We start from the raw sequence: 23,561 nt of genomic DNA, 5'->3' as shown, positions 1-23,561 counted from the left end.
TAAATATAAAACTCACACACCTGATCTGGAAAAAAGGCAAGAACCAAAGGTAATTAGACTATTTAATGATCTTAATGGAGCAAAGATACTACAGTGATTGGTGCCATATAAATTCACAGAAAGAATTACATAGGGGACTGAAGTTCTCAGGTTAAACACACAACAGGTCTATCAAGGGCAGCAGTAGCCCTTGCAGTAGTTCCTTCAACATGATGCCTCAAACTTTAATACAGAAGCTGCTGAGAGGAAGGGAAGATGGGAATAAAATAAAAACAAAAGTCAAGATGAAAAAGAATATTGTACCAAAGGTAAAGCTAAAGATACAACTGTTCAAATACTTGAGGGGTAACAGTAGTAAATGAGAAAATAGATCCTATTAAAAGAGATGGCAGTGGTCATTTATTGAAAAGATGCAGGCATTGCTAAAATGTGAAGTTTTCTTTTGTCACTGTGTTCATAAAGAAGTTTGGGAGCAAGGAAGGTGCCAGAAACAAATATGATAAGAGTTCTGGGGAAGGAGAAAAAATTCTGTGGGAAATGAAGATCATACTGTAAAATAAATGACAAGATTAAAGTAAAGAATTATTTAACTTGGGGTCAGATGTAATGACATTCTGAAGAAGTACCAGAGAGAGGAAATGTTGTTGTTGGGGTTTTTTTTTGTTTTTAAAAAACACTTCTAAAAACAGAAGCAGCAGCAGTTTGGGGGGAAAATAAATGTGTAGGAAAAATCTAAAAAACAAAAAGCTATAATCTTTAAACTATAGCTATCTATAGATACTGAAAATACAAGAACACAGATTCCCTAAAGTGGATCATGCCTAACTAATGTGATTTAGTTTTTAAAACTTTCTCAGTTAGCTAAAATTTTGGATTTGGCATGTCTTCTTTGCTTGGATCAGAGAGCTGATTATCTCAAATGTGGAAGGAGTTAAAGGATTTGTGCAATGAGGATACAAGAGATTTGGTGTTAACGCTCAACATCCTCTGTTGCTTTCTTCTAGCATTCTGGCTTGCCTTGTGAGGCCAGATCCACATTTTTGTATAGTTTATTCAGTTTTTTTTCTTTATGGAACTATTTTAATTGTTTAGATTTTTTAAAAGATTCTCTTCTTGTATTGCACGATTGTTCTTCAGTGGCATTGCCACAAAGATGTACATGATAAATAATATACATTTCTTCTCTAATTTATCATACCTGGTTGTCATTGTTAAGTATAAAAAGTAATATTGCTCCCCAGTCAGACTACATCTTCTGTGATGAACTTTGGCTACGGTACTCTGATTGGTGCATTGTGACAGGTCAGCAAGAGGGGTGCATTATGGGACATGTATTGCAGTCAGGGAGCACTGCCCATAGAGGGGAATGGGTCATGAGCTACTTGAACTACAGCTCATATGAGGCACTGAGGCAAAAAGTTTTGGTCTGAAAACTTTGGCTGACAACTCAAAATTCTGTCAGACAAATTTCAACAGATTTTTTTTCATTTTCGTCAAATTTCTCATAAAAATGTGCCACCAGTTCCACTAAAACTGATACTAGAAAATATCCAATGTATTTCCTGTATGCCAAACATTTGGCAAGAACTACCAATATGTCATGAGGACTTATTTCTAAAGATTTCACCCATCTGGCTGGGTTTGGTAGAGAACCAGTATGGAAGGTGGCAGACTGTTCCAGCAATTGCAACAGGCAGTTTTTAAAATTAAACTTTAGAATAAAGTGACATGGACCTTCTCCTTGAAATATCATCTATCAACAGTGTGCTTCTGTCTTGGGTAAGAGGATCTGCTCATCTCTCAGCTTTGCCATGGTCAAAGAAACATTAGAAAAAAGTTTGGCATCCTGGCTTTATGCTTTCAACAGTTGACTCCATCTGTATAGCTCAAGGTGGGAGGAGGCAGGAGAGATGCATAGGTGGAAGAAATATGATCCTGGCATCTGCAACCTATTAAATATTCTAATTTTGCCACATTTTTTTCATAAAAATGTTAAACTTTTCATGTCTGCATTTGTTTTCTTTTTAATGCTGGCCCCTAGTTAATTTTCTAGCTAGTTCAGTTATATTTTCTCTAGCTGTACCCAGGAGCAACATCAGGCGCACATAGCTGAATGGCCATCACCAGCTTGCTTGCTTTGTTTTTCTACAACAACAAAAAGTTCAGAATAAAATGGAAGTGCCTTATGAAGCAAACTTAAAATCTGTCTGTGCAGCTTCAGCTGTAAAGGCAAGTATGGTAAAGCAAAGACCACTGTGGAGATGCTATGCTGCTCTTAGTTTGGCAAGGTAAAAATAAAATTAGACTATAAACATGATTGTCAAGCTGTCTGGAAACTCTTTGGGATATATTTAAACTTAGATTGCAATCTAGATGCTGGATGTTGATGTAAATGATATTAAATGCGACTGGAGAAATTACAACAGTGTACATTTATATAATGTCTTTGTTACCGTTTGGGCTATTCCACACAGGCAATGAGAGTAGCCTGGGTCTAAATAAAAAGCCCTCTGCTTTCTGGGATGTAAGTAGGGCTACAGAGCAGGTGTTTCTTTCTTTAGCTATTCATTTTCTCTTTCTCCTTTAATGTCATCTGAGCCTAAGGTTCATAAGCCCCAGGTACATCTCCTCCCCCACCACTTACCTGTTTTACTGGCCTGACAGAGAAAGTAGTGGGGAAGGGAGGAAGTGTTTGCCTTGGTGCACCATTTAACTATCCCCACATTCTAATTGGTAGCGTACCTTGTCACAGCCTTGCATTATGATCTGCTTCACATGAATGTTAACTACCAGGATGAGGCCTTGCAACACTGCTGCCAGGTAGATAAAAATCATCCCCATATTACAGGTGTACAAATAGGCACAGAGAAGCCAAGTGAGTTGCCCAAGCTTACACAGGAAGTCTGGTAGAGACACAAACAAAATCCAGCCCTTCCAGCTCCTAGTCCCATGCCTTAATTCAAAGGCCATTTAATAGAAGCTGTGTTCAACAGAGATGTTATATGGGTTCTTTAAATTTACAATCAATGCAGGACTCTTTCTCATGGATGTTTGTGCTTCCGGTGTAAATCACATGGGAAACTCTCTAGCTCTAAAAGATGTGACTTCCTATTAAGTGGGAACAGAATTAGACCAATGCAAGCGCTTTGCTAAATCCAACACTTCAGAGTTTGAGGAACATATTTTTGACATGGCATATTGTACTCCAGTAATGTTGCTTACATTCCTCAAGATATAAAGCAGAGAGAATTGATTGTCCTGTGTCAGTGCAATACACTAGTTGTCTTGAGTTGGGAACTCTAACTTCTCCCTGTTGAAAGGAACTGGCTGGGAACATCCAAATGTCCTCTAGTTGGAGGATGCTCAGCGGGGTAGAGCCCTCAAGCTAGCCAGTGGGTGCAGCAGAAGACCAGAAAGAGAAGAGCTGAACTCATGAGACCTAGAAATGAGTATCATCCTTGATGATATCTAAAAAGAATGGTATAGAAAGTAATTACAGTAATCCATTTTCATTGTGCCAAAAACTGCATAATAGGGTTATTCTTCCTTAAACCCCCTTCAGCTGCAATCCACGTCTCTTTTTTCCAGTCACCCAAGGGTCTGTCTGCAGGTTGTCAAAAAGAGGGAAAAGACTAGATCAAAATCCCTTTCTTGCCTCTTGTGGGCAAACTCATCCTAACTCATTAGATGAACAGACTTTAAAGCACTGTGGGAGATCTTTGATCTCCACCTGCCCTTGTAACATTTTGGACTTTACCTTTATTTATTTTGAGTGTATTTAACTGAAACTTGCTGAAGCAGTTGGTAGTTACAGTACAGCATATTTCCATCTCACTATCATTTGTTGGCAGCTAGTTGGTCTATTACTGTATGTCTATATACTGCAATTAAAAACCCATGCCAGCTGGTTTGGGCTTATGGGGCTTGGGCTAAGGGGCTGTTTAATTGCTGTGTAGATGTTGGCCTGGAGCCCTGGGCTCTAGGATCCTGTGAGGCAGGAGGGTCCCAGAGCTAAGGCAGCAGCAGAACATCTGCACTGCAGTTAAACAGCTCCTTAGCCTGAGCCCCATGCGCCTGAGTCAGCTGGCATGGGCCAGTTGCAGGTTTTTAATTGCAGTGTAGACATTTTGTTAGTCACCCGCACATAAAACATAGGACAGCACTAGCCTACTAAGGACCTTCTTGAGCATTATGTTTTGTAGCCAATTAGTTCATTTTGTCATTTAATTGAGTTATCTGTTGTCTTGGTTAACTCATATGTTGTTTCATATGTAATCAATGTGATGACTAGATATAAGTAGGATAGGATTATAGGAGTACAAGACTGATAAATATTTAGGAGTGGTAAGTGTGTATTAGGTATATAGGTAAAGTAAGGCCATAATACAAGGATATATGCTAAGGCCTGTGAGGTTTCAGCTCAGCCACGCTAGGCCTCGGGCTTAAGAAGATGTGTCATGAATGGGTGACACAGGAATGGCCCTATGCCAGTAAGGTTACAGGTTTACTGGAGAGGATGTACCAATAGGTGATGTCCCCGGAAAATGTCCCAATGTACCCATCTAGAATGCAAGACACCCAATTGTAACATCACAAAAGTTCTGCTCTGAGTGCAGGTTGTCATGGGAACATGTTTACATAAATTTTAATAAGAATAAGGGGAACTAAGAGAACAACCTATGAGAAGCAGGGCACCCCGTCATTTATGTGTGGAAGTACAGACAGGGAAGAGGATGGAACCCTCATGCATATTCATAGGGTGTTAAGTGTGGTCATGACAGCAAGATAAAATGCTGTTCCTGATATGACTAGGGTGGGAAGACCACAGCGGGAACTACCCCTCTATTAATGACTACCTGTAAGGAGATCCACCCAACTTGTTAAGATCCTTGGGTATTTGAATATGAACCCAACGTTGGCTATATGGAGATATGACTGTAACTTTTATAATACAAACAAGATTTTTTACTTGTAACTGTGTGTGTGGTCACTGTATTCATTCTTTGTGTGCTCCTACAAGTCTCCCAACCAAACAACATTGTAAGGGGTAACTTCCACCCAAGTGATTTGAAAACTGTGGCACCCCTGGAGCCGAGCTCACTCCCAAGGGGCACAGAACTATCCACTTTTAAATAGAGGCTACCATATGACTGTTGGTGATGGAACATCTCCTGGGGATGAAGGCCTCTCCTGGCTAGGATATTTTTAACTTGCACTGTGGGAAGTTTTTCATGTCAGAGAGAGGGTGGGTCACACTTACATCTTTGTAAAGTGTAGTCTGTATTCACAACAGAGGAAGTCGCAGTTCCTTCTAGAGATGAGTCTTTGTCCTTCCCTCTTACTGAAGTTCGCTCACCTCTGCCCTGTAACAAAAATTAAAATCTATAAATAAAAATGAACAAATGTTGAAAAATAAGAAATGGAACTAATGAGCCAGGTGCCCATCATCACTTGTATAACTATGCCTAGCCCCATTCCTTCCACCTTGTAGCTCCTTGATAGTAACCTTGTCTTTTGGCTGTGGAGCACCTAGCATACACTGATCTGATCCTGTTTAGAGCTTTGGGAACTTCCACAGGATAAAGTAATTGCTCTAAGGCTGACTTGTTGTTGGGCTCATCTATTGCTTGAAACATGGTAGTTCATGTGGAGGTGATAGTTCCTTTTTCTGGGCGGGGAGAGTTGTTTTTTTTTTTAAATTGCAATGAGCTTTGTATCTCTCGAATGTCATAGTGGATGTGTGATGCCTTTTTTCCTGAACTAAATAGTTCTGTAACCCTGGCTTCTTATGTCCAATATGTTGTCTCTGAAGGACTTTGAAACATAGACATCCTTCTGTCTCCCTTCATAGGAATATCCAAGAGTCTAACCTGTATAAATAATTTAAACACCCTTGAAGGATTAATCTTTCATAAGGAAGATTCTAAGATGGAGTAAAGTGAATGGTGTTCTAAAACATATTTTGGTTAATTGTACTATGTTTTTGTGTTGTAAATAATATTGTAAATAGTATTGTCTAGGAGCTAGGGCACCAGCCTGAGAGTCAGGAGAAATAGGTTCTAATCCCAGCTCTTGGGTGAATCACTTCACTTCTTGGTGTCTTTCCCCATCTGTAAAAGGGTCTCATTTGTAAAAGCACTTTTGGTATGTCCCCACAGCGTTTTGGAGTGAGCCTCCCAGCCCAGGTCTATAGACTTGGCCTCGTGGGGCTCTCACTAGTGCTCTAAAAATAGTAGTAGTGGCTTGATACACTAATACATGGGAAACCTGTTTGGCACATGGTGGCCACCAGCGAAATTCCTTGAAATCACCCAGATCTTCAATGAAATGTCAAGTGCTGAGGAGAAACCAGTAGTCACCATTACCTTTATTTACATCCGTCTAACCCTGTGCATGGGAAAAAAAGGCTTTAAAACCACTCATCTTTCAATAGTATTATTTTTTCTTACAATTAGAATAATAGAATATTAGGGTTGGAAGAGACCTCAGGAGGTCATCTAGTCCAATCCCCTGCTCAAAGCAGGACCAGTCCCCAACTAAATCATCCCAGCCAGGGTTTTGTCAAGCTGGGCCTTAAAAACCTCTAAGGATGGAGATTCCACCACCTCCCTAGGTAACCCAATCCAGTGCTTCACTATCCTCCCAGTGAAATAGTGTTTCCTAATATCCAACCTAGACCTCCCCCACTGCAGTTTGAGACGGTTGTTTCTTGTTCTGCCACCTGCCAGCGAGAACAGCCTAGCTCCATCCTCTTTGGAACCAGGGACATCCTTACCCATACGCAAAATACGCAGCTGCGTAGGGCACCAGGAAATTTGGAGCATGCTGCTCCAGCTCTTCCTGCCCTGCCCTGCCCTTTCCCGCCCCTGCTCTGCCCCAGCCACGCCCCCACTCCCCTGAGGAGTGCAGCAGGCCTGGGCCTGCACTCACCGGTGGCAGGAAGTTGTTACCCTCTGCTTGGCTCTCTCCAATTTGTCCACATCCCTTCTGCAGTGCGGGGACCAAAACTGGACGCAATGCTCCAGGTGTGGCCTCACCAGTGCCAAATAGAGGGGAATAATCACTTCCCTCAATCTGCTGGCAATGCTCCTACTAATACAGTGCAATATGCCGTTGACCTTCTTGGCAACAAGGGCACAGTGCTGATTCCATATCCAGCTTCTCATCCACCATAATCCCCAGGTCCTTTTCTGCAGAACTGCTGCTTAGCCAGTAGGTCCCCAATCTATTGCGGTGCATGGGATTCTTACTGTCCTAAATGCAGGACTCAGCACTTGTCCTTGTTGAACCTCATCAGATTTCTTTTGGCCCAATCCTCGAATTTGTCTAGGTCACTCTGGACCCTATCCCTACCCTCCAGTGTATCTACCTCTCCCCACAGTTTAGTGTTTTCTGTAAACTTGCTGAGGTTGCAACTCATCCCATCATCCAGATCATTAATAAAGATGTTGAACAAAACCGACCCCTGGACCAATCCTTGGGGCACTCTGCTTGATTCCGGCTGCCAACTAGACATTGAACCATTGATCACTACCCGTTGAGCCCGACAATCTAGCCAGCTTTCTGTCCACCTTATAGTGCATTCATCCAATCCTGGGTGGCCAACTTGTGGCTCTTCAGAAGTTAATACGTGACTCCTTGCATTAGGGTGACCAGACAGCAAGTGTGAAAAATCTGGACAGGGGTTGGGGGGTAATAGGTGCCTATGTAAGAAAAAGCTCCAAAAATCAGGACTGTCCCTATAAAATTGGGACATCTGGTCACCCTATCTTGCACAGGCACCAACTCTGAGGCTGGAGCTACAGATGCCAACTTTCCAATGTGCAGGGGTGTGTGTATGATCACTGCTCAACCCCTGACTTTGCCACAGGCCCTGCCCCTACTTCACCCCTTCCGCCAAGGCCCCCACTCCTTCCTGCCCCCTTCCCTGAGCCTGCCACGCCCCCGCCCTCCCAGAGCCTCCTGCATGCCACAGGAGGCATGGGGGGGGAGGGGGAGGCGCTGATCAGCAGGGCTGCTGGCAGGCATGAGGAACTGATGTATTACTGTGGCTCTTTGGCAATGTACATAGGTAAATTCTGGCTCCTTCTCAAGCTCAGGTTGGCCACCGCTGATCCAATCCATACTTCTTTAACTTGCTGGCAAGAATACTGTGGGAGACCATATCAAAAGCTTTGCTAAAGTTAAGGTATATCACATCCACCGCTTTCCCCGTATGCACAGAGCCAGTTATCTCATCATAGAAGGCAATCAGATTGGTCAGGTATGACTTGCCCTTGGTGAATCCATGTTGACTGTTCCTGATCACCTTCCTCTCCTCCAAGTGCTTCAAAATGGATTCCTTGAGGACCTGCTCTATTATTTTGTTGGGGACTGAAGTGAGTCTGGCTGGTGTAGTTCCCTGGGTTCTCTTTCTTCCCTTTTTTAAAATATGGGCACTATATTTGCCTTTTTCCAATCATCCAGGACCTCCCCAGATCACCACGAATTTTCAAAGATAATGATCAATGGCTCTGCAATTACATCAGCCAACTCCCTCAGCACCCTTGGATGCATTAGATCGGGACCCATGGACTTGTGCATGTCCAGCTTTTCTAAATAGTCTTTAACCTGTTCTTTCACCACTGAGGGCTGCTCATCTTCTCCCCACACTGTACTGCCAGTGCAGCAGTCTCAGAGCTGACCTTGTTCGTGAAGACCGATGCAAAAAAAACATTGAGTACTTCAGCTTTTTCCACATCATCTGTCACTATGTTGCCTTCCCCATTCAGTAAGGGTCCCACACTTTCCCTGACCACCTTCTTGTTGCTAACATACCTGTAGTAACCCTTCTTGTTACCCTTCACACCCCTTGCTAGCTGCAACTCCAGTTGTGCGTTGGCCTTCCTGATTACACCCCTGCATGCCCTAGCAATATTTTTATACTCCTCCCTAGTCATCTGTCCAAATTTTCACTTCTTGTAAGCTTTTTTTTTTATGTTTAAGATCAGCAAGGATTTCACTGTTAAGCCAAGCTGGTCGCCTGCCATATTTGCTAGTCTTTCTGCACGTTGGGATGGTTTGTTCCTGTAACTTCAATAAGGATTCTTTAAAATACAACCGGCTTTCCTGGACTTCTTTTCCATCCTGCCCATCAGTTCCCTGAGGGAGTCAAAGTCTCTTTTCTGAAGTCCAGGATCCGTATTCTGCTGCTCTCCTTTCTTCCCTGTGTCAGGATCCTGAACTCCACCATCTCATGGTCACTGCCTCCCAGGCTCCCATCCACTTTTGTTTCCCCTACTAATTCTTCCCAGTTTGTGAGCAGCAGGTCAAGAAGAGCTCTGCCCCTAGTTGGTTCCTCCAGCACTTGCACCAGGAAATTGTCCCCTACACTTTTCAAAAACTTCTTGGATTGTCTGTGCACCACTGTATTGCTCTCCCAGCAGATATCAGGGTGATTGAAGTCTCCCATGAGAACCAGGGCCTGCAATCTAGTAACTTCTGTTAGTTGCCGGAAGAAAGCCTTGTCCACCTCATCGCCCTGGTCTGGTGATGACCTCCTGAGGTCCCTTCCAACCCTATGATTCTATGACTTGCAGTTCTTCCCGCTTGTTTCCCAGGCTTCTTGCATTTGTGTATAGGCACTTGAGGTAACTCGCTGATCGTCCCACTTTCTCCGTATGAGGCAGGAGCCTTCCCCTCCTGCACTTCCCCTCTTGCTTCCTCCCGGTATCTCACTTACCTCAGGGCTTTGGTCTCCTTCCCCCAGTTAACCTAGTTTAAAGCCCTCCTCACTAGGTTAGCCAGCCTGCTTGAGAAGATGCTCTTCCCTCTCTTCGTTAGGTGGAGCCTGTCTCTGCCTAGCACTCCTTCTTCTTGGAACACCATCCCATGGTCAAAGAATCCAAAGCCTTCTCTCCAACACCACCTGCGTAGCCATTCGTCGGCTTCCACGCTTCGACGGTCTCTATCCAGGCCCTTTCCTTCCACAGGGAGGATGGACCAGAACACCACTTGAACCTCAAACTCCTTTATCCTTCTTCCCAGAGCCACGTAGTCTGCAGTGATCCGCTCAAGCTCATTCTTGGCAGTATTATTGGTGCCCACATGGAGAAGCAGGAAGGGGTTGCGGTCCGAGGGCTTGATGAGTCTCGGCAGTCTCTCTATCACATCGTGAATCCTAGCTCCTGGCAAGCAGCAGACTTCTCAGTTTTCCCGGTCGGGGCGGCAGATAGATGACTCAGCCCCCCTGAGGAGGGAGTCCCCAACCACCACCACCCACCTCCTTCTCTTGGGAGCGGTGGTCATGGAACGCCCTTCCCTAAGACAGTGCATCTCATGCCTTCCAATCAGCAGAGTCTCCTCCTGCTCCCTTCCCGCAGATGTATCATCTAGTACCTGTGGAGAGAACATGAAAACTGTTGCTCACCTGTATCTGCATTGCTGGTACATGGATGCTTCTCTTTCTTCTTCTGGAGGTCACATGCTGCCAAATTTCTTCACCGTCCTTCTGTCCCTGCTGCACAGCCTACTCTGAATCTTCAGAAAGTTGTGCCGTAGAAGCATATCCTGACAAAGGTCAATACTTGTTTCTCCAGACCTTGAACCTCTCTTCCAATATGGAGACCAGCTTGCACTTTGTACAGACAAAGTCACTTCTGTCCTGTGGAAGAAAGACAAACATAGCACATCCTGTGCAGGTAACAGCTGAACGCTCACCATCCATATTACCTTCCTTCTAAGAGCTTCCTCGGGTGTTGTAGTAACTACTCAGAGAAGCCTGTAAGATGAAAGCCACAGTGGGCTCTCCCTAGGCAAACTCCCTCTGTTATCCTCTCTGCTGTTCACCACTCAACTGGTTCGCAGCTGACTGCCTTTTTGTAACAGTGAGGCCCTCTCAAGGCTCACCTAGAACAAAGCACTCCCAATTCACACTTTTCAAACGATCAAGCACACAGTCAAACTGACAAACTGTCCCCGCAACAGACACTCAGATACTCACCAACACAGCCCCCTCAATGCAGCACTTAGCGTACCTCCTCTCGGACAGATCCCAGGCAAACTCCCTCTGTTAGTCCCTCCGCTGTTCGCTGCTCAGCTGGAATAGGGTTCCACAGCATACTGTCCTTCAGCTAACTGAAAGAAAGGGATGGAGGACTATATAATTTGGTATGCACTCAAGCTCACCCAATTATGGGTAAGATAATTTGTTTTAGGTATTCCTTTAGTCTTTGATAGCAGTGTTGGTGTCAAGATAGTAAACAGAATAGTCGCTAACTAAACTATAGCATGCTGATGTCTGCTTTCTTTGAAACATATTACAGTATTTGTGGTTTTATTTATTTTTAATAGGAAAAGGAAAAGAAGTACATGCTTCCCTTGGACAACCTGAAAGTGCGGGATGTTGAAAAGAGCTTCATGTCTAGCAAACATATTTTTGCCTTGTTTAACACGGAGCAAAGGTAAGGGAAGGTGCCAGCCAGTGCTTTTCAGGTCTGAGAAGATTTACAATTTAATGAAAATGACTGCAGTTTTGGTGTTCCCATAAAATGAGACATTAAACCTCTTAAATACTGTCATCTCATCTCTTTCTGTGCTATTCCTTTAATCCTGATGCATGGCACCAAAGGTTAGCATCCTTACATCATTCTCACTGTTCATGGTGTGGATTCAGGACCATGGCTGGTCATTTTGTTCCTTTGAATGAGTGACGGATCCCCTCCCTGTCCTATTTTTGTGTCGCTGGACCTTCCATCTGAGACTTTTGTACTTTATGGGCTAGATCCTGGTTGAAATTGGCAAGCTCCATTGACGTCAATAGAGCTACATTAACCTACACCAGTTGAGGATTGGCCCCTCAATTCCACAGAAACACTGTCTCTCGTCATCAGACACTGTAGGTGTTTTTTGAAAAACAGTTGAGGGACAAATGAATGAGATACCTCTGTCTTCCTAATTCATTCGAATCTTAATTCAGCACCTGACACTTTTCCAGCAAGCCTGCTGCTTCTGAGTATCGAGTGGTGAGAGTGTTGTACCCCTGTGGAGATATTCTTCTAAAAAGCAGGAGTGTGTGACTAGCGTGTACAAACAGAAAAGAAAGGTGAACGCTACAACAAACACACAAATGCAAGTGATCAGTGCTCTCTTTCTAAAGGGAGGAGTCATGCTTGCAGTTGGCTCAATGAAGCTATAGCATTTCAGTAGATAAGCTGCATTTTCTGGAGTCCTATTTTCAAAAAATCAGTTTAAGTACCTGTAATACTTGTCCTTTATCTTCTCCTTCACTCACCTCACCCTTCAAAGCTTTGTGATGTGCTGAAATGTCTTTCCAGCTAAGAAGGGCTGGATAGGACTCTCTGTAGAATCGGTTGTTATTGCTCCTGAACTGGCCAGAAGTGATCATTCCAGCAAAATGAGGCACTCTCTCCCACAAGGGCTGAGCGGGCTATCTCTGAACCACTCCCAGCTGCAGCTGGCTTCAGGAGTGAGAGACTAAGTTTGAGTCTCATGCTTGAATGCCCCGTAAAGTCTTGCAGTACACCTGGTAAACTGTTGGGCTGGGCTCGCATGTTCGTATTCTGTTTCAAACACTGCACTTGGAAAATATCTCACAAATAATCGTTAGGTACATGAGCTAAAACACTTGACCGTTTGCATTTCTAGACTCCGCAGAAAGCTTTTTAAACCTTTTTTTGCCTTTTTAGAAGTTTTATTTTGAAATGTAAGAGAAGTTATCTGAGGAACCTGAAATGTAATTTAACTGTTTACACACATAGCTCAGTCATGGAATATAACTTTGTAGTGATGGATCCTTGTCAATTTTATTGATTCTGTGCAGAGTATAGGAATATTTTTTTAAGGAACGCGTGTAGTTCAGCCCCTTGGGCCGGAGGGCCTTATGTTCCGCAGGGACAATTCTCCTTTGTTTTGCTAATGGTTATGAATATTTTGTGCTTTTTAAATATTAATGGGCAAACTGCTGTGAAGAAAGGAGAGAAACAAATCATTTACCTTTTCCAGTTCACCAAAAAGGGGCAGAGTGATTTTTCACGTGTGCATTTTCATCAGATCTTCATGTAGATTGTGGAGTTAGGATTTTAGATTCATATGTGTAAAATCTGTTAGAACTACTACACACTCAGTTTTTGTCTGGGCCTCCTGCATTCTGAAGTTGCATTAAAAGCATCCTGAAATATATATGGGCATGACAGTGCACCAATAAGATGCCAGAATAATGTCGTCTAAGTAGAATTCCGTAGCAAGAAGAGATGGGCTCCTTGTTCATGGGAATCCTTTTATTAAACTATATTTAAAATGGCAATTTATTTGCTACCACAATGCAGCTGATTTTCCTTTGATCTTTCTAGAAATGTCTCTTTTTGGCTGAAATTAAGTGTTGTACTGGTTTAATATCTAATACTGCCTCACAGTAGAAACTGTACCCTGCAGTAGCATTGTGGGGGTGTTGAGGCTTGGATGAAACGATCTAGTGCTGGGGCTTTCAGCCTGGTGGTTGTGAACATGTATTGGGGTTGTGACCACCCTGCCCTTCCCACCTTGCTAGGTTGGGGGGTGGAAGTTCTTGGATGGAAAACGTTTAGATCCACTGGTATAATGGATATCATTTTATTTTAAAGTTCATTGATCATGAAGATATTTTTCTGGGGGGGTTTTGGGGAGGAGGGGGAAGAGGAATGTTAACTGTGAGAGTCTGCACTGTTCACTTTTTTTATTAGTATAAAATAAACTCCGTGTCTAGTCACTCCTTTCATATGCTACTAACTGAGAAAGAAGTCACCTTTTTTAAATTTTTTATCTGTTGAGGATTTCCGAGACTCCAATGATTTCAGTATTTGAAAAACAGATAATTAAAGAACAGTAGTAAAGCCATCTACTATAACATCCCAGAATAGTATGTGGGTCATCCTGTGTTCCACTTTCCTCCTTAATCTCAACCAGCACCCAATTTTTGTGCATCGCCTAGGCAAAGTTTCTTCGTGTGCATTTAAAAATATTTAAATTGTTAAAGCCAGGTCTCCCTTTAGTCAAGAGAGTTTTCTTGATGACTGTTCTCTCATTCCCAGCCTCTTACTGCCAAGGTATTTCCTGTAGCCATATGTTTCTGATACTGTACATTTCAATAGCTTCCTGGATTATGCATACTGCATTTTTTCCATTTATGAAAACCTCCCCAGTTGTGAAATACAGTTACTAGGGGAAATCCTAGTTTTGCTGAAAAGAAGCATAGACAGGCTTGAATAGGAGACTAGATAGATGAGTAAGGAAACTAACAATCTCTGTCATTTTGATTTACTGCAGAAGTCAACAGCTCTCTGACAAATCAAATGTGATTTGGTAACGTGTAATGAACGAAGACTATGGCAATTGATTTCATGGAGAAGATAAATTCTCATGTAATGAAACATAATTGTGTGTGTATGAAGAGCCTGCGTTGTGAAATAATGAATTTAAATTCCTTTCTGATTGCTTTTTAAATTAAATCCCTGAAATGGAATAGGAGGGATATGCTGCTTATCCGAGTAACATTGCCTAAACAGAAGGAAAAAGAAACTAGAGGTTTCCAGCAAACCAAATAATTGTTAAAAGCTGTAGAGATACCATGTATTTAAACCATACGTACTACTAAATTTCACATGCCGGGGCATATTAATGTATGTGGGCTCTTTTGATTTACCTAGGTAGAAGCATTTGGGGCTAGAGCAAATGGTATTTGAGAAACTGCCATTTGACTCGCTCTCCCATTTTCACAATGATTGACTAGCATTCTGTCATAAGTAGAGCTAATAAAGCCAGGGAGAGGATTTTCTGTCCAATCCTATGCTCATGAACAGTAGGTCCACATCCAACGGCTGCACGATGAATAAGCCCGAGGCTCCTGGGCAAAGTTCAAGAACAAACAAAAGATAATAATTCTGTCTTTCCCTGAAAGTTTACTTTTATTCTAGGATTTCAGCACAAATGCTTTGCCCACTCCCCACATATTTCCCATAAAAACTATTCACTGATGGATTTTTTTTTTCTTTCAGGCAAGTACTTTAGCTTGGAACAAGCATTATAGTCGCAAATATGCCTCTTTTTAGGAACTGTACAACAGTTCCAGCTGTCTTTAGTTAAAAAGGGGAAGCAATCATAGTCTCTGATGATCTTACTAATGGCTGTGGAATTCCAGATAGTGCAATTCAGTGCTTAATTTGTGCCTCTAGGCTTGGCAGTTCATAGTCCCGGCACCTCTGGGCTTGCCGCGTCAGTTATGAAAGTAAAAAAATTGCTGGAGCCCCGGCACCTCTCTCATCACAAATTAGCACTGGTGCTATTTCATTTAATTTGTTTCTGTGCCACCTTAAAATAACCCTTTCAGCCTTGTAACAGAGAGGCAGAGCTTTTTGGTTGACTCACTCTATTGGCAGGTATTCGAACCTTGTATTAAGCTGCTGCAATTTCTGCTGACGCCTTATGGATATCAGAAGGGGTTTGAATAAGGAGAAGTGTGAGGAGTGCATCTTCCTCCTCTCTGCTGTAAGCAGGGGGAGAGTTCCCCTTCCACGTCTTCTCCTGAATTTAGGGGAGATCAGCTCCCTCTTCTTGCTTCTTCTCTCCTGGTGAAAAAGGGACACACCAGGAGGGAGATTTTGGAGCTACGGAGCCATAGGAGGAAGCTGGTCTGTTTTGTTTGCTGTCTGGAGAGTTGTTTGCTGGCTGCTGCCTTTACCTGCCAGTAGCGGGAGCAGCACCAGCACCTGATGGGGAGAAAAATTGTCTGTTGGGGAGTCCCTTATCTACCCTTTTTCCCACAGGAAGCTGTGTTCTCCTGTTTGATGCCCTCTCCCTTCCAGGGTGGCAGAGAGGAAAAGAGGCTCCCTCATCTCTCCCTACCTTGCTCCAGGGGAAAATGGAGACTGCTGCATCCCCTCCCCTAGCAATACTCTCTAGAAGAAACCGAATGATCTTATCAGGGTCCTCTCTCCTCATGGTTGTCCGTAGTGGGGTGTGTGGGTGGAGAGGTGGGTTTGGAGAACAAGAGATGTTCCTCTGCAGTTACACAGACTCACACTGAGGACCCAAATAATAGAGGGCCTGATGGAATAGCTAATATTGGCACTTGGGTGTGCCAGCACCTGCTGTCCCCTGGTTGAAGCTTCAGCCTCCAGACAGCTTCCGTCTGAGGAACGAATGGTAAGGCAGGTAGAGGAACCATTGTGAAGATAAAGTCTTGGGGACACTGAAAGAAAAACCAAAATGATGCTTACCCAGATGATGGGGTGAGCCACCAGCCCCTATGTGGATTGTGACTATCAGAAGTTACATGGTCTAGCTGAAGCTGCATGGGCTGAGATACCCATGGGAGTGTCGTGTGACTGCTGAACGAGTAGCGGTGATGTCGCAGTGTGTTCCCATGTTGGTATGGGAGAGCTTATTCAGAGATGAACAACGGCAGACAGCAGAACTTGTTCTGAGTTGTCCCTCAGCCATCACTCCCCTATGCATAGGGGGCAAGTAGGCTGACTGGGGAGGGGTGCCGTACTCATTCATTAGCCTGGGTAGTTGTCTTCAGGAGAGAGAGGGAACATTTCCTGGACCCTAGGGGATGCTCAAGAATGTCATTCGGGACTATGGCACAAGAAATGCCACAGGCAGAGAAGAGACTGGGTCTTCTGGAGGCAATGTGTGACTTGGGTGGGTCCTGTGTGGGTTGCAAAGGTGGCAGAGTAGATGTTCTTGGAGGGAAGCAATGTACCAAGTGGCATGCCTCTTGTAAGCCCCATCCCATTAGCAGGAATTGTAAGCTTGAATAAAGCTCTTGAATTTCTTCTGGCTGCCACATGGCAGCTGGTTACCACCACCCTAAGATATAAGGGGGATAGAGGTGGCACCCAAAAGAGAGGAAACTACTGCAGGGAGCTAAGACCTAAGAGGTGCTGGATGGAAGCCAATCTCAGGGAGGAAGCTTAGGCTGAGGTGTGTGTTTTATTACTGTTTTTGATTTACCAAGAAAGCCAAGCCCCGGGGAGAGCTAGGGGCTGAGCCTATTCATAGCCCCATATGTGGTGTTACAAATGAGGGAGTGAGAGTGCGTTAAAAAAATCCAGATGAATTTTATCCAGATAACAGTTTTTTGAGGTTTGTAAACTACAGCAATCTTCTGGATTCTGTTCAGTTCAGTACTGAAGCAGTTGTAATCTAAAGAAATCCGATTTAACAAATAAGTTTTAAGCCCCAATTGCAGTTCAGTAGCTTACTGCTCTGCCTTATCAGTCCTTTCATTTATATCACCATTTAGGGGAAATAGCAGAACACAGCATTTGCAGGTAGGGGACACCAGCATAGAGGTCTTAGGCCTGGCATTACAGAGCAAAAAAAGCTCTTAAGAAGCAGCAGCAGCAATGCTAAAATCATCACAAATAGCATATTTGTTGTGTTTAGCTGCAAGGAGGCCTCTCATTACCTGTAGAATTATGGACACATACCAAAAAAGTAAGATATTTTTAGTGGTTTATATGGAACAATCAAGTTTATTACTGCAGTTTGCCAAAATATTGCTGAGTCAGTGAACGAAGCTGTTTGCTGGAAAAAACAATGTCCTCTGACACACTGGAAGTAGGTGCAGCAATCAACATTTGCTCATTTATTTAGTATTTTTTAAAGTGCTACATAGGTAGGCTTGGAAGGGTTGCATTTTTATAGGCAAATGTCAATTTTTCTGTACACACACTAACCAACAGAAAAAATACTTCCATCAATAATCAAAATTCACAGATAGGCAAGATAAGAAAAATGCCACTTGAGAACTTCTTAGTGTTTGAGTTAAAGCTATTTACTTTGTATATTTTGACATATACTGTTGACAGTTTCTGTTTTAACAGTTAGAAAGCTTAAATTCTTTGAAACTCAACATCTTTTGGCATTAAATAATCATTGTTGCCCTCTCCAGTTTCCCACAACTATGACAGTTTAAATAGATAAGGGGGAAAAAAAGCTTAAACCCCATAATTTTGCACAACTGTGAACATTTAAATTGATAAAAATTGAAAAAATACTTTGATAATATCAATGTTTATTTTAATCAAAATTATAGAAAACATTTAATTCTGCCAACCCTTTCTATAGGGATGGTACCTAGGAAATAACTAAATTTTTACTTCTGTTTTATTCTACCCATTATACTAGTATTATACACTGCTCTTAGGCAAATCATGTTGTTTTCTGTTAATTGTTAGTATTACTCTACCAACATGTGTGATTATAACAAACAACTCCCTGTCCAGAAACAATGGAATCTTAAAGGCTGAGTTATATCTAAGATAGAAGCTGTACTAATTGCATTCTAGAGTATTAATTGGATAGTTCTGTGCTGATTTAAGTTATTACTGCGAGCACTGATGATCAGTGAGACATGAGTTATGGATATAGTTCTGTTATGGATATATTTTGAAATTTAGACACTTTCATAATCAAGGTAGTCTACAATGATTAGTGTATTATTCTCTCTCTGCTCATTTTCCCCATTAGGACAATAGTTATGTTAATTTAAAAGATCAATAGACTTCAGTGGGACTACTCAAGTGGGTCTGATTTGTAGAGTAAAGCTCAAGCACTTTTCTTTCCTAGCATTGTCTCAGAGATGTTCTGTTTGGTTCTTCTGGAAAAAAAAAAGAAATATTTTGAGAGGCATGTGTAATTAATTTTAATTAACACACATACTTATTGTAGTGAACTGAAATGGCATGCCTTTGTAGAAAATGTTAGTCACACATTGCTGCTAACTTACTACAGATGGATGGCTTCATAAAGAAAATATTTGCAGAGCCCTAACTTCATTGCATTTATTCTTTCCTTTAAAAAAACTGGCTGTCTGTATTTAAAAACTGCTTATGGAGTTTCAGGTGTGTATAACAATATGCCAAAGCACACTTCAAATCCAGTGTATTGTATCTAGCTTACTTAGAGTTGAGTTAAAATCAAAAATACCGGTCTTGAATGTGTATATTTATTGAATGTTTAGATTCCTGTTCCTTTTTACATGGCTGTATATTAAACACATATTGTGTATGTATTTTTTTCATTTTATGGTAATTTTCAACCAAAGTGAAAATATCCAATATATGCAACTTTTTAGTTTTTCACTCCAAAAATGTGGATCAGTCTGCATTCAACTCTAGACTTTTAAAGTCAATTCTATTATGATGCAATAAATATAAAAAGACCCCGAAATTCACAAAATAATTTCAGATGGCAAACATTTCTGTTTTTGGACCCAATGCTACATCACATGGAGTTATCTGTAAGCCTGTGAGTAGTTTCACTTACTTCAACGGGATTGTTCAGGTTAAGAGGGTGTGGGTGTAGTAGTGTGTGGGGGTTTTTTTTTTTTTTGGTTCAGAATCAGGGCCTTAGTGGTTTATGAGCTCAGTATTGCATATTTCACAGACATTCCTGCTCTATAATTTCTAGCTGTATTTGTCATGGCATATTTGCAGACTTATGAGTGCAGATAAATGCCTCCTTATAATCTAACTTGATGTTTTTTGCTTTATATATTCTCTAATAATTACATGCCACTTACAGTACATCTGCTTATCAAGGTATAGCAGGTCCATCATCATATCTCAGCAGCTGCCTGTGCACAAAAATATGTTGATACACATATAGAAGAATTGAAATGGAAATTATACAGCGGTTGCCCTTAAAAACATGCCAGTTTTGCCTTCGATACATAGGTATGGTTACATAAGTATGAAGGAATTGCTAGAGAAATTGCAAATATTGACATCAAGCTCTATGGTTTACGACGGTAATCAGCAATTTAAGAGTGACCACTGTACAATGAAATCTACCCTAAGCACTGCTGCCAGCACTGTAGGCAACTTAAAGATCTTCCCCTGTGGTTTTAAGTACAATTTTTTTCAGCTACTGGTTAAAGAGTGAGACCACATTAGCTCTGCTTTTTTATATGGCAGGTAACTTGATGGAATGTTCTGGGGCAACAAAATTTGGGGCTGATGTGACAGGAATCCTGCAGGTGCAGAAGCGCTGACCAGGGCCGTCCCTGGCTATTTTGGTGCCCTATGCAACCCCTCCACAGGGGGGCTGTGTGAGGCCCCAGGCCTCTGCGGGAGAGAGGGGGGAGACTGGCCCCAGGCCTCTATGTGGGGGTGGAGGCTGGCTGGTCACTTCCTGCAGGAAGTGGAGTGACCTGGCCCCAGCCTGCTCTGCTCCCCTGGCTCCCAGGCTTGGGGGGAGGGGGGAAAACTGCCCCCCAGCACTTGCCGGCTGTGCGGCTGGGAGTCAGGGGAGTGGAGTAGGCTGGAGCTGGGTTGCTCTACTTACTGGGGAGTGCTGGCCGACCGCTTCTGGAGTCCGCAGAGGAGTGGGGATGGGGTGGGAAGAGGCAAGGCAGGGGTGGAGGCCCTAGGGAAGAGCCAGAGCAGGGCCTGGAGCAGCATGCAGCTCCGTCGGGCACCTGGAAATTTGATGCCCCAAATTTCTGGGTGCCCTATGCAGCTGTGTACTTTGTGTATGGGTAAGGACAGCCCTGGCCCTGACCTTGATACCAGCCATATGTGCTATCATTAAGGCTATGATTTAGTCACAGGTATTTTTAGTAAAAGTCATGGACATGTCACGGGCAACTGAGTGTATGAATGTGGGAGTGGGCTGCATATGTATTGTGGATAACTTACTGGGCATGTGCAAAAATAGAAAGATTTAGTATTCGGATTATAGACAGGTATGTTATGTTAAACAAGATTGGATTCTCTATCCCTGGTACCATTCACTCTGCTGTATTGAAACGCCCATCACCATTCCTCTTCACACACACACAATGCCCACCCTCACAGATAGATGCATGATCTCACTTGAATGGTGTGTCTTCCATTGTTTTGTCAGTGTCTCTGTGTGACTTTTGGTTAACGTTGGGCCATACTGTTGAAATTTGTTTAATGCCTTAGCAACTCATTTTCTAGGTACAACTCTACTAATTTGGATGTTACATTTTCTTTCAAAAGTCAGATTGTTTTCATGATATTTCTTTCACTTTAGATTAGTTTCTCCATTTCACATTCGTTAGATCTGTTTGCGTTTCTTTCCACTGGGTTGAAAAACCTTGTTTGAAAAGATTTTTAATTGTTAGCCCTGATCTATGAGCCTCTTTGTACTATTATAATTATATTATAGTATGTCTTTGCTTAGAAATCAGTATAGGGACTTTTGAAATGATTCTGGGATGGAAAAACATTAATTTCAGCATGGGCAGATGTGCATTTATTTAGAGTAACCAGAAATGCTCCCTGCTTTGTGACAGTTATGACTAAGAGCTTTCCCAGAATAATACTAAATGCAGTTCTCTAAATCAGGTGCTTGAATGTTTTGGTCAAACTCCATGAGATAAAAAGCTTCTGGAACATCACACAGGGTTGATATTGTCAAGGAACATCTACATTAATAAGTAGGTCATTGCAAATCTTGAATGAAACTGCTTGAAAGGAATCCAAACTCCATCTTCTCCTAATGTGCAAATGAATTATGTGAACCTGGAGCACAATAATGATCACGTATACAGTATAAAAATGTTATGATATATAATAAATTACAGTTTGGATAGGAATTAGAAGAACCCAAAGTGTTGGAAAAAAAATAGTCAGCCCCTTCACATCTCTTCAACCATGAGGGCTAGAAGCTTTCTTTTGTTTTGGATTTTTTTTAATGGAAACTGAGATTCTCACATAACCACAGGATTCCAGGAATTTTGAGGCATCAAGAAAAACACCAAATATCACAAGACTCATGATAAAATAGTGAGAACTGGCAACCCAGCAAACCATTTGTAGTAATGTGGGCTAAAAACACTCTCAGATTACACATTGCAACAGCAGAACATACCTACCACAATATATTTACGGATACAGTGGGCGCACTTGAAAATTTAATTCCAGTTCTGGAGTGGTTGGTCCATTGAAAGTGGTTTTCAATAGAAAGCTAGGTTTTCAGTTAAACAATTTTTTATGAAAAGCGCTTTTTGCAGAAAATTGAGTTTTCATGAAAGAATGGAAAACCAAGGTTTTGGGCTGAAAACTGAAGCTTTTGGAACTAATAATAATAATAAGTGAAATGTTAAGTTTTTCAATGAAAAGTTAATTTTATGTAGGAAAACCCTCTCCTCATTTTCCAATGTTCTCATACTGGTTCTAGCAGTATTCCTAATTCCAAGTATATGGCATGAGTTTATTAAATAGTTTCTCTGCTAAAGAAACCTAGTGAATGTATGTGAGATAAAGTAGGTATCTCTCAGACTCAGAAATTGTGTAGCTAGAGAACCATTGTTATTGCCAAGTACCTGAACCCTGAGTTTAGAAGTCTAAGCTCAGCTGGTTTTCCCATAGGCTGATTTACCACAGAACTTCATAAAATTATTATACGTAACTTCCAGTGCAACACATAAATTAGGCAATTCTCACGTCAAACGCTCCATAACTGAGATGAAATTCTCTCCCACCCATACCTTTTTTCCTCTTGTTCAATAACGTTTGGCATTCTACCTTATTGAGTTGGATGCATTATCTACACTTGTTTGCTAGTAATATTTCATAGCATATGTTATCATCTACAGAGATTTTTTACTTGCCTTGTAATTCTGCTTCTCTGAAGCAGACAACTTCCAGGATTCTCACATACTGACCCACGTTCTCTTAGGGGTTGGTGAAAACGCTTTCAGAGGTGGTGGTGATCTTTACATCATTATTCTGCCTACTGAGACACTGGCTTTTCAATCATAGAATCATACAATATGAGGGTTGGAAGGGACCTCAGGAGATTTAGTCCAACCCCTTGCTCAAAGCAGAGCCCATCCCCAATTTTTGCCCCAGATCCCTAAACGGCCCCTTCAAGGATTGAACTCACAACCCTGGGTTTAGCAGGCCAATGCTCAAACCGCTGAACTATCCCTCCCTTGCCATTTTATTTGTTGTGATTGGCTTGGTTTTTACTTCATTTCCCACTCAATCAGGAACTGATTAGAAAGTTACAAAAGCATCACTTCCAGGGTGGCACACCACCACCCCTAGCCGTAGGGAGAGAAAGATCTTGGGGCATTCTGATTGTCTTGGGCAGGGGAGCTGAGAGCAGGACCAAGACTACCATGCAATATATCATCTTTGGACAGGCAGAATTACAAGGTAAACATAAGTAGCTATTCCATTTCTGTAATTGTATTACATGTCCACTGAGCTCCACACACTTCTATGCTTTGACTTGGTTTCGTTTTGCTATCTAGGGCAAGAAAGAAAAATTAATTATGTCATGCATACTTTTACTACAGTGTTAGCATTGTTAGTTGCAAGCTGTATATGAGAGCTCTGCCTGGTGCATAAGCTAGTGGGTGGGGCATTTCAGGCAGCCCTGCATAATGGATATCTAGCTGCCTTCAAACCCTGCCATGAAGGGGATGACCCAGATAGTAACTGGGTCAGTGGATGTACTGTCTCAGGAAAAGGAGTTGATAGGTCACTAGAGTAAATGTCCAGTCACTGTTAATTGTATGGTATTGTGTTCTGCAGTATATA

General features: G+C 42.2%; 1 protein-coding gene and 1 long non-coding RNA gene across 8 annotated transcripts in view; one reads left to right on the top strand and one right to left on the bottom strand.

Moving 5' to 3' along the window:
• Positions 1 to 23,561, top strand: part of DNM3 (dynamin 3) — a 347,110-nt gene that overhangs the window by 187,032 nt on the left and 136,517 nt on the right. For all 7 annotated transcript variants that reach the window (XR_007357954.2, XR_007357953.2, XM_075131456.1 and 4 more), the window contains one exon: positions 11,332 to 11,441. Coding sequence is in view for 5 of the 7 variants with exons in the window: in XM_075131456.1 (XP_074987557.1) it covers positions 11,332 to 11,441 (110 nt within the window). In the remaining 2 variants the exon portion in view is untranslated. The remainder of the gene's footprint in view (positions 1 to 11,331; positions 11,442 to 23,561) is intronic.
• On the bottom strand, positions 722 to 12,380 carry LOC125640995 (uncharacterized). The gene is made up of 5 exons (XR_007357955.2): positions 12,236 to 12,380; positions 11,016 to 11,115; positions 10,409 to 10,642; positions 5,261 to 5,363; positions 722 to 3,604 (listed from the first exon to the last, which is right to left on the bottom strand). It is a non-coding gene; the product is annotated as an uncharacterized LOC125640995 (long non-coding RNA).

Source organism: Caretta caretta, chromosome 8 (assembly GCF_965140235.1).
Source record: "Caretta caretta isolate rCarCar2 chromosome 8, rCarCar1.hap1, whole genome shotgun sequence".
Classification (NCBI taxonomy): Eukaryota; Metazoa; Chordata; order Testudines; family Cheloniidae; genus Caretta; species Caretta caretta.
This window is presented reverse-complemented; position numbering and strand designations above follow the sequence as displayed.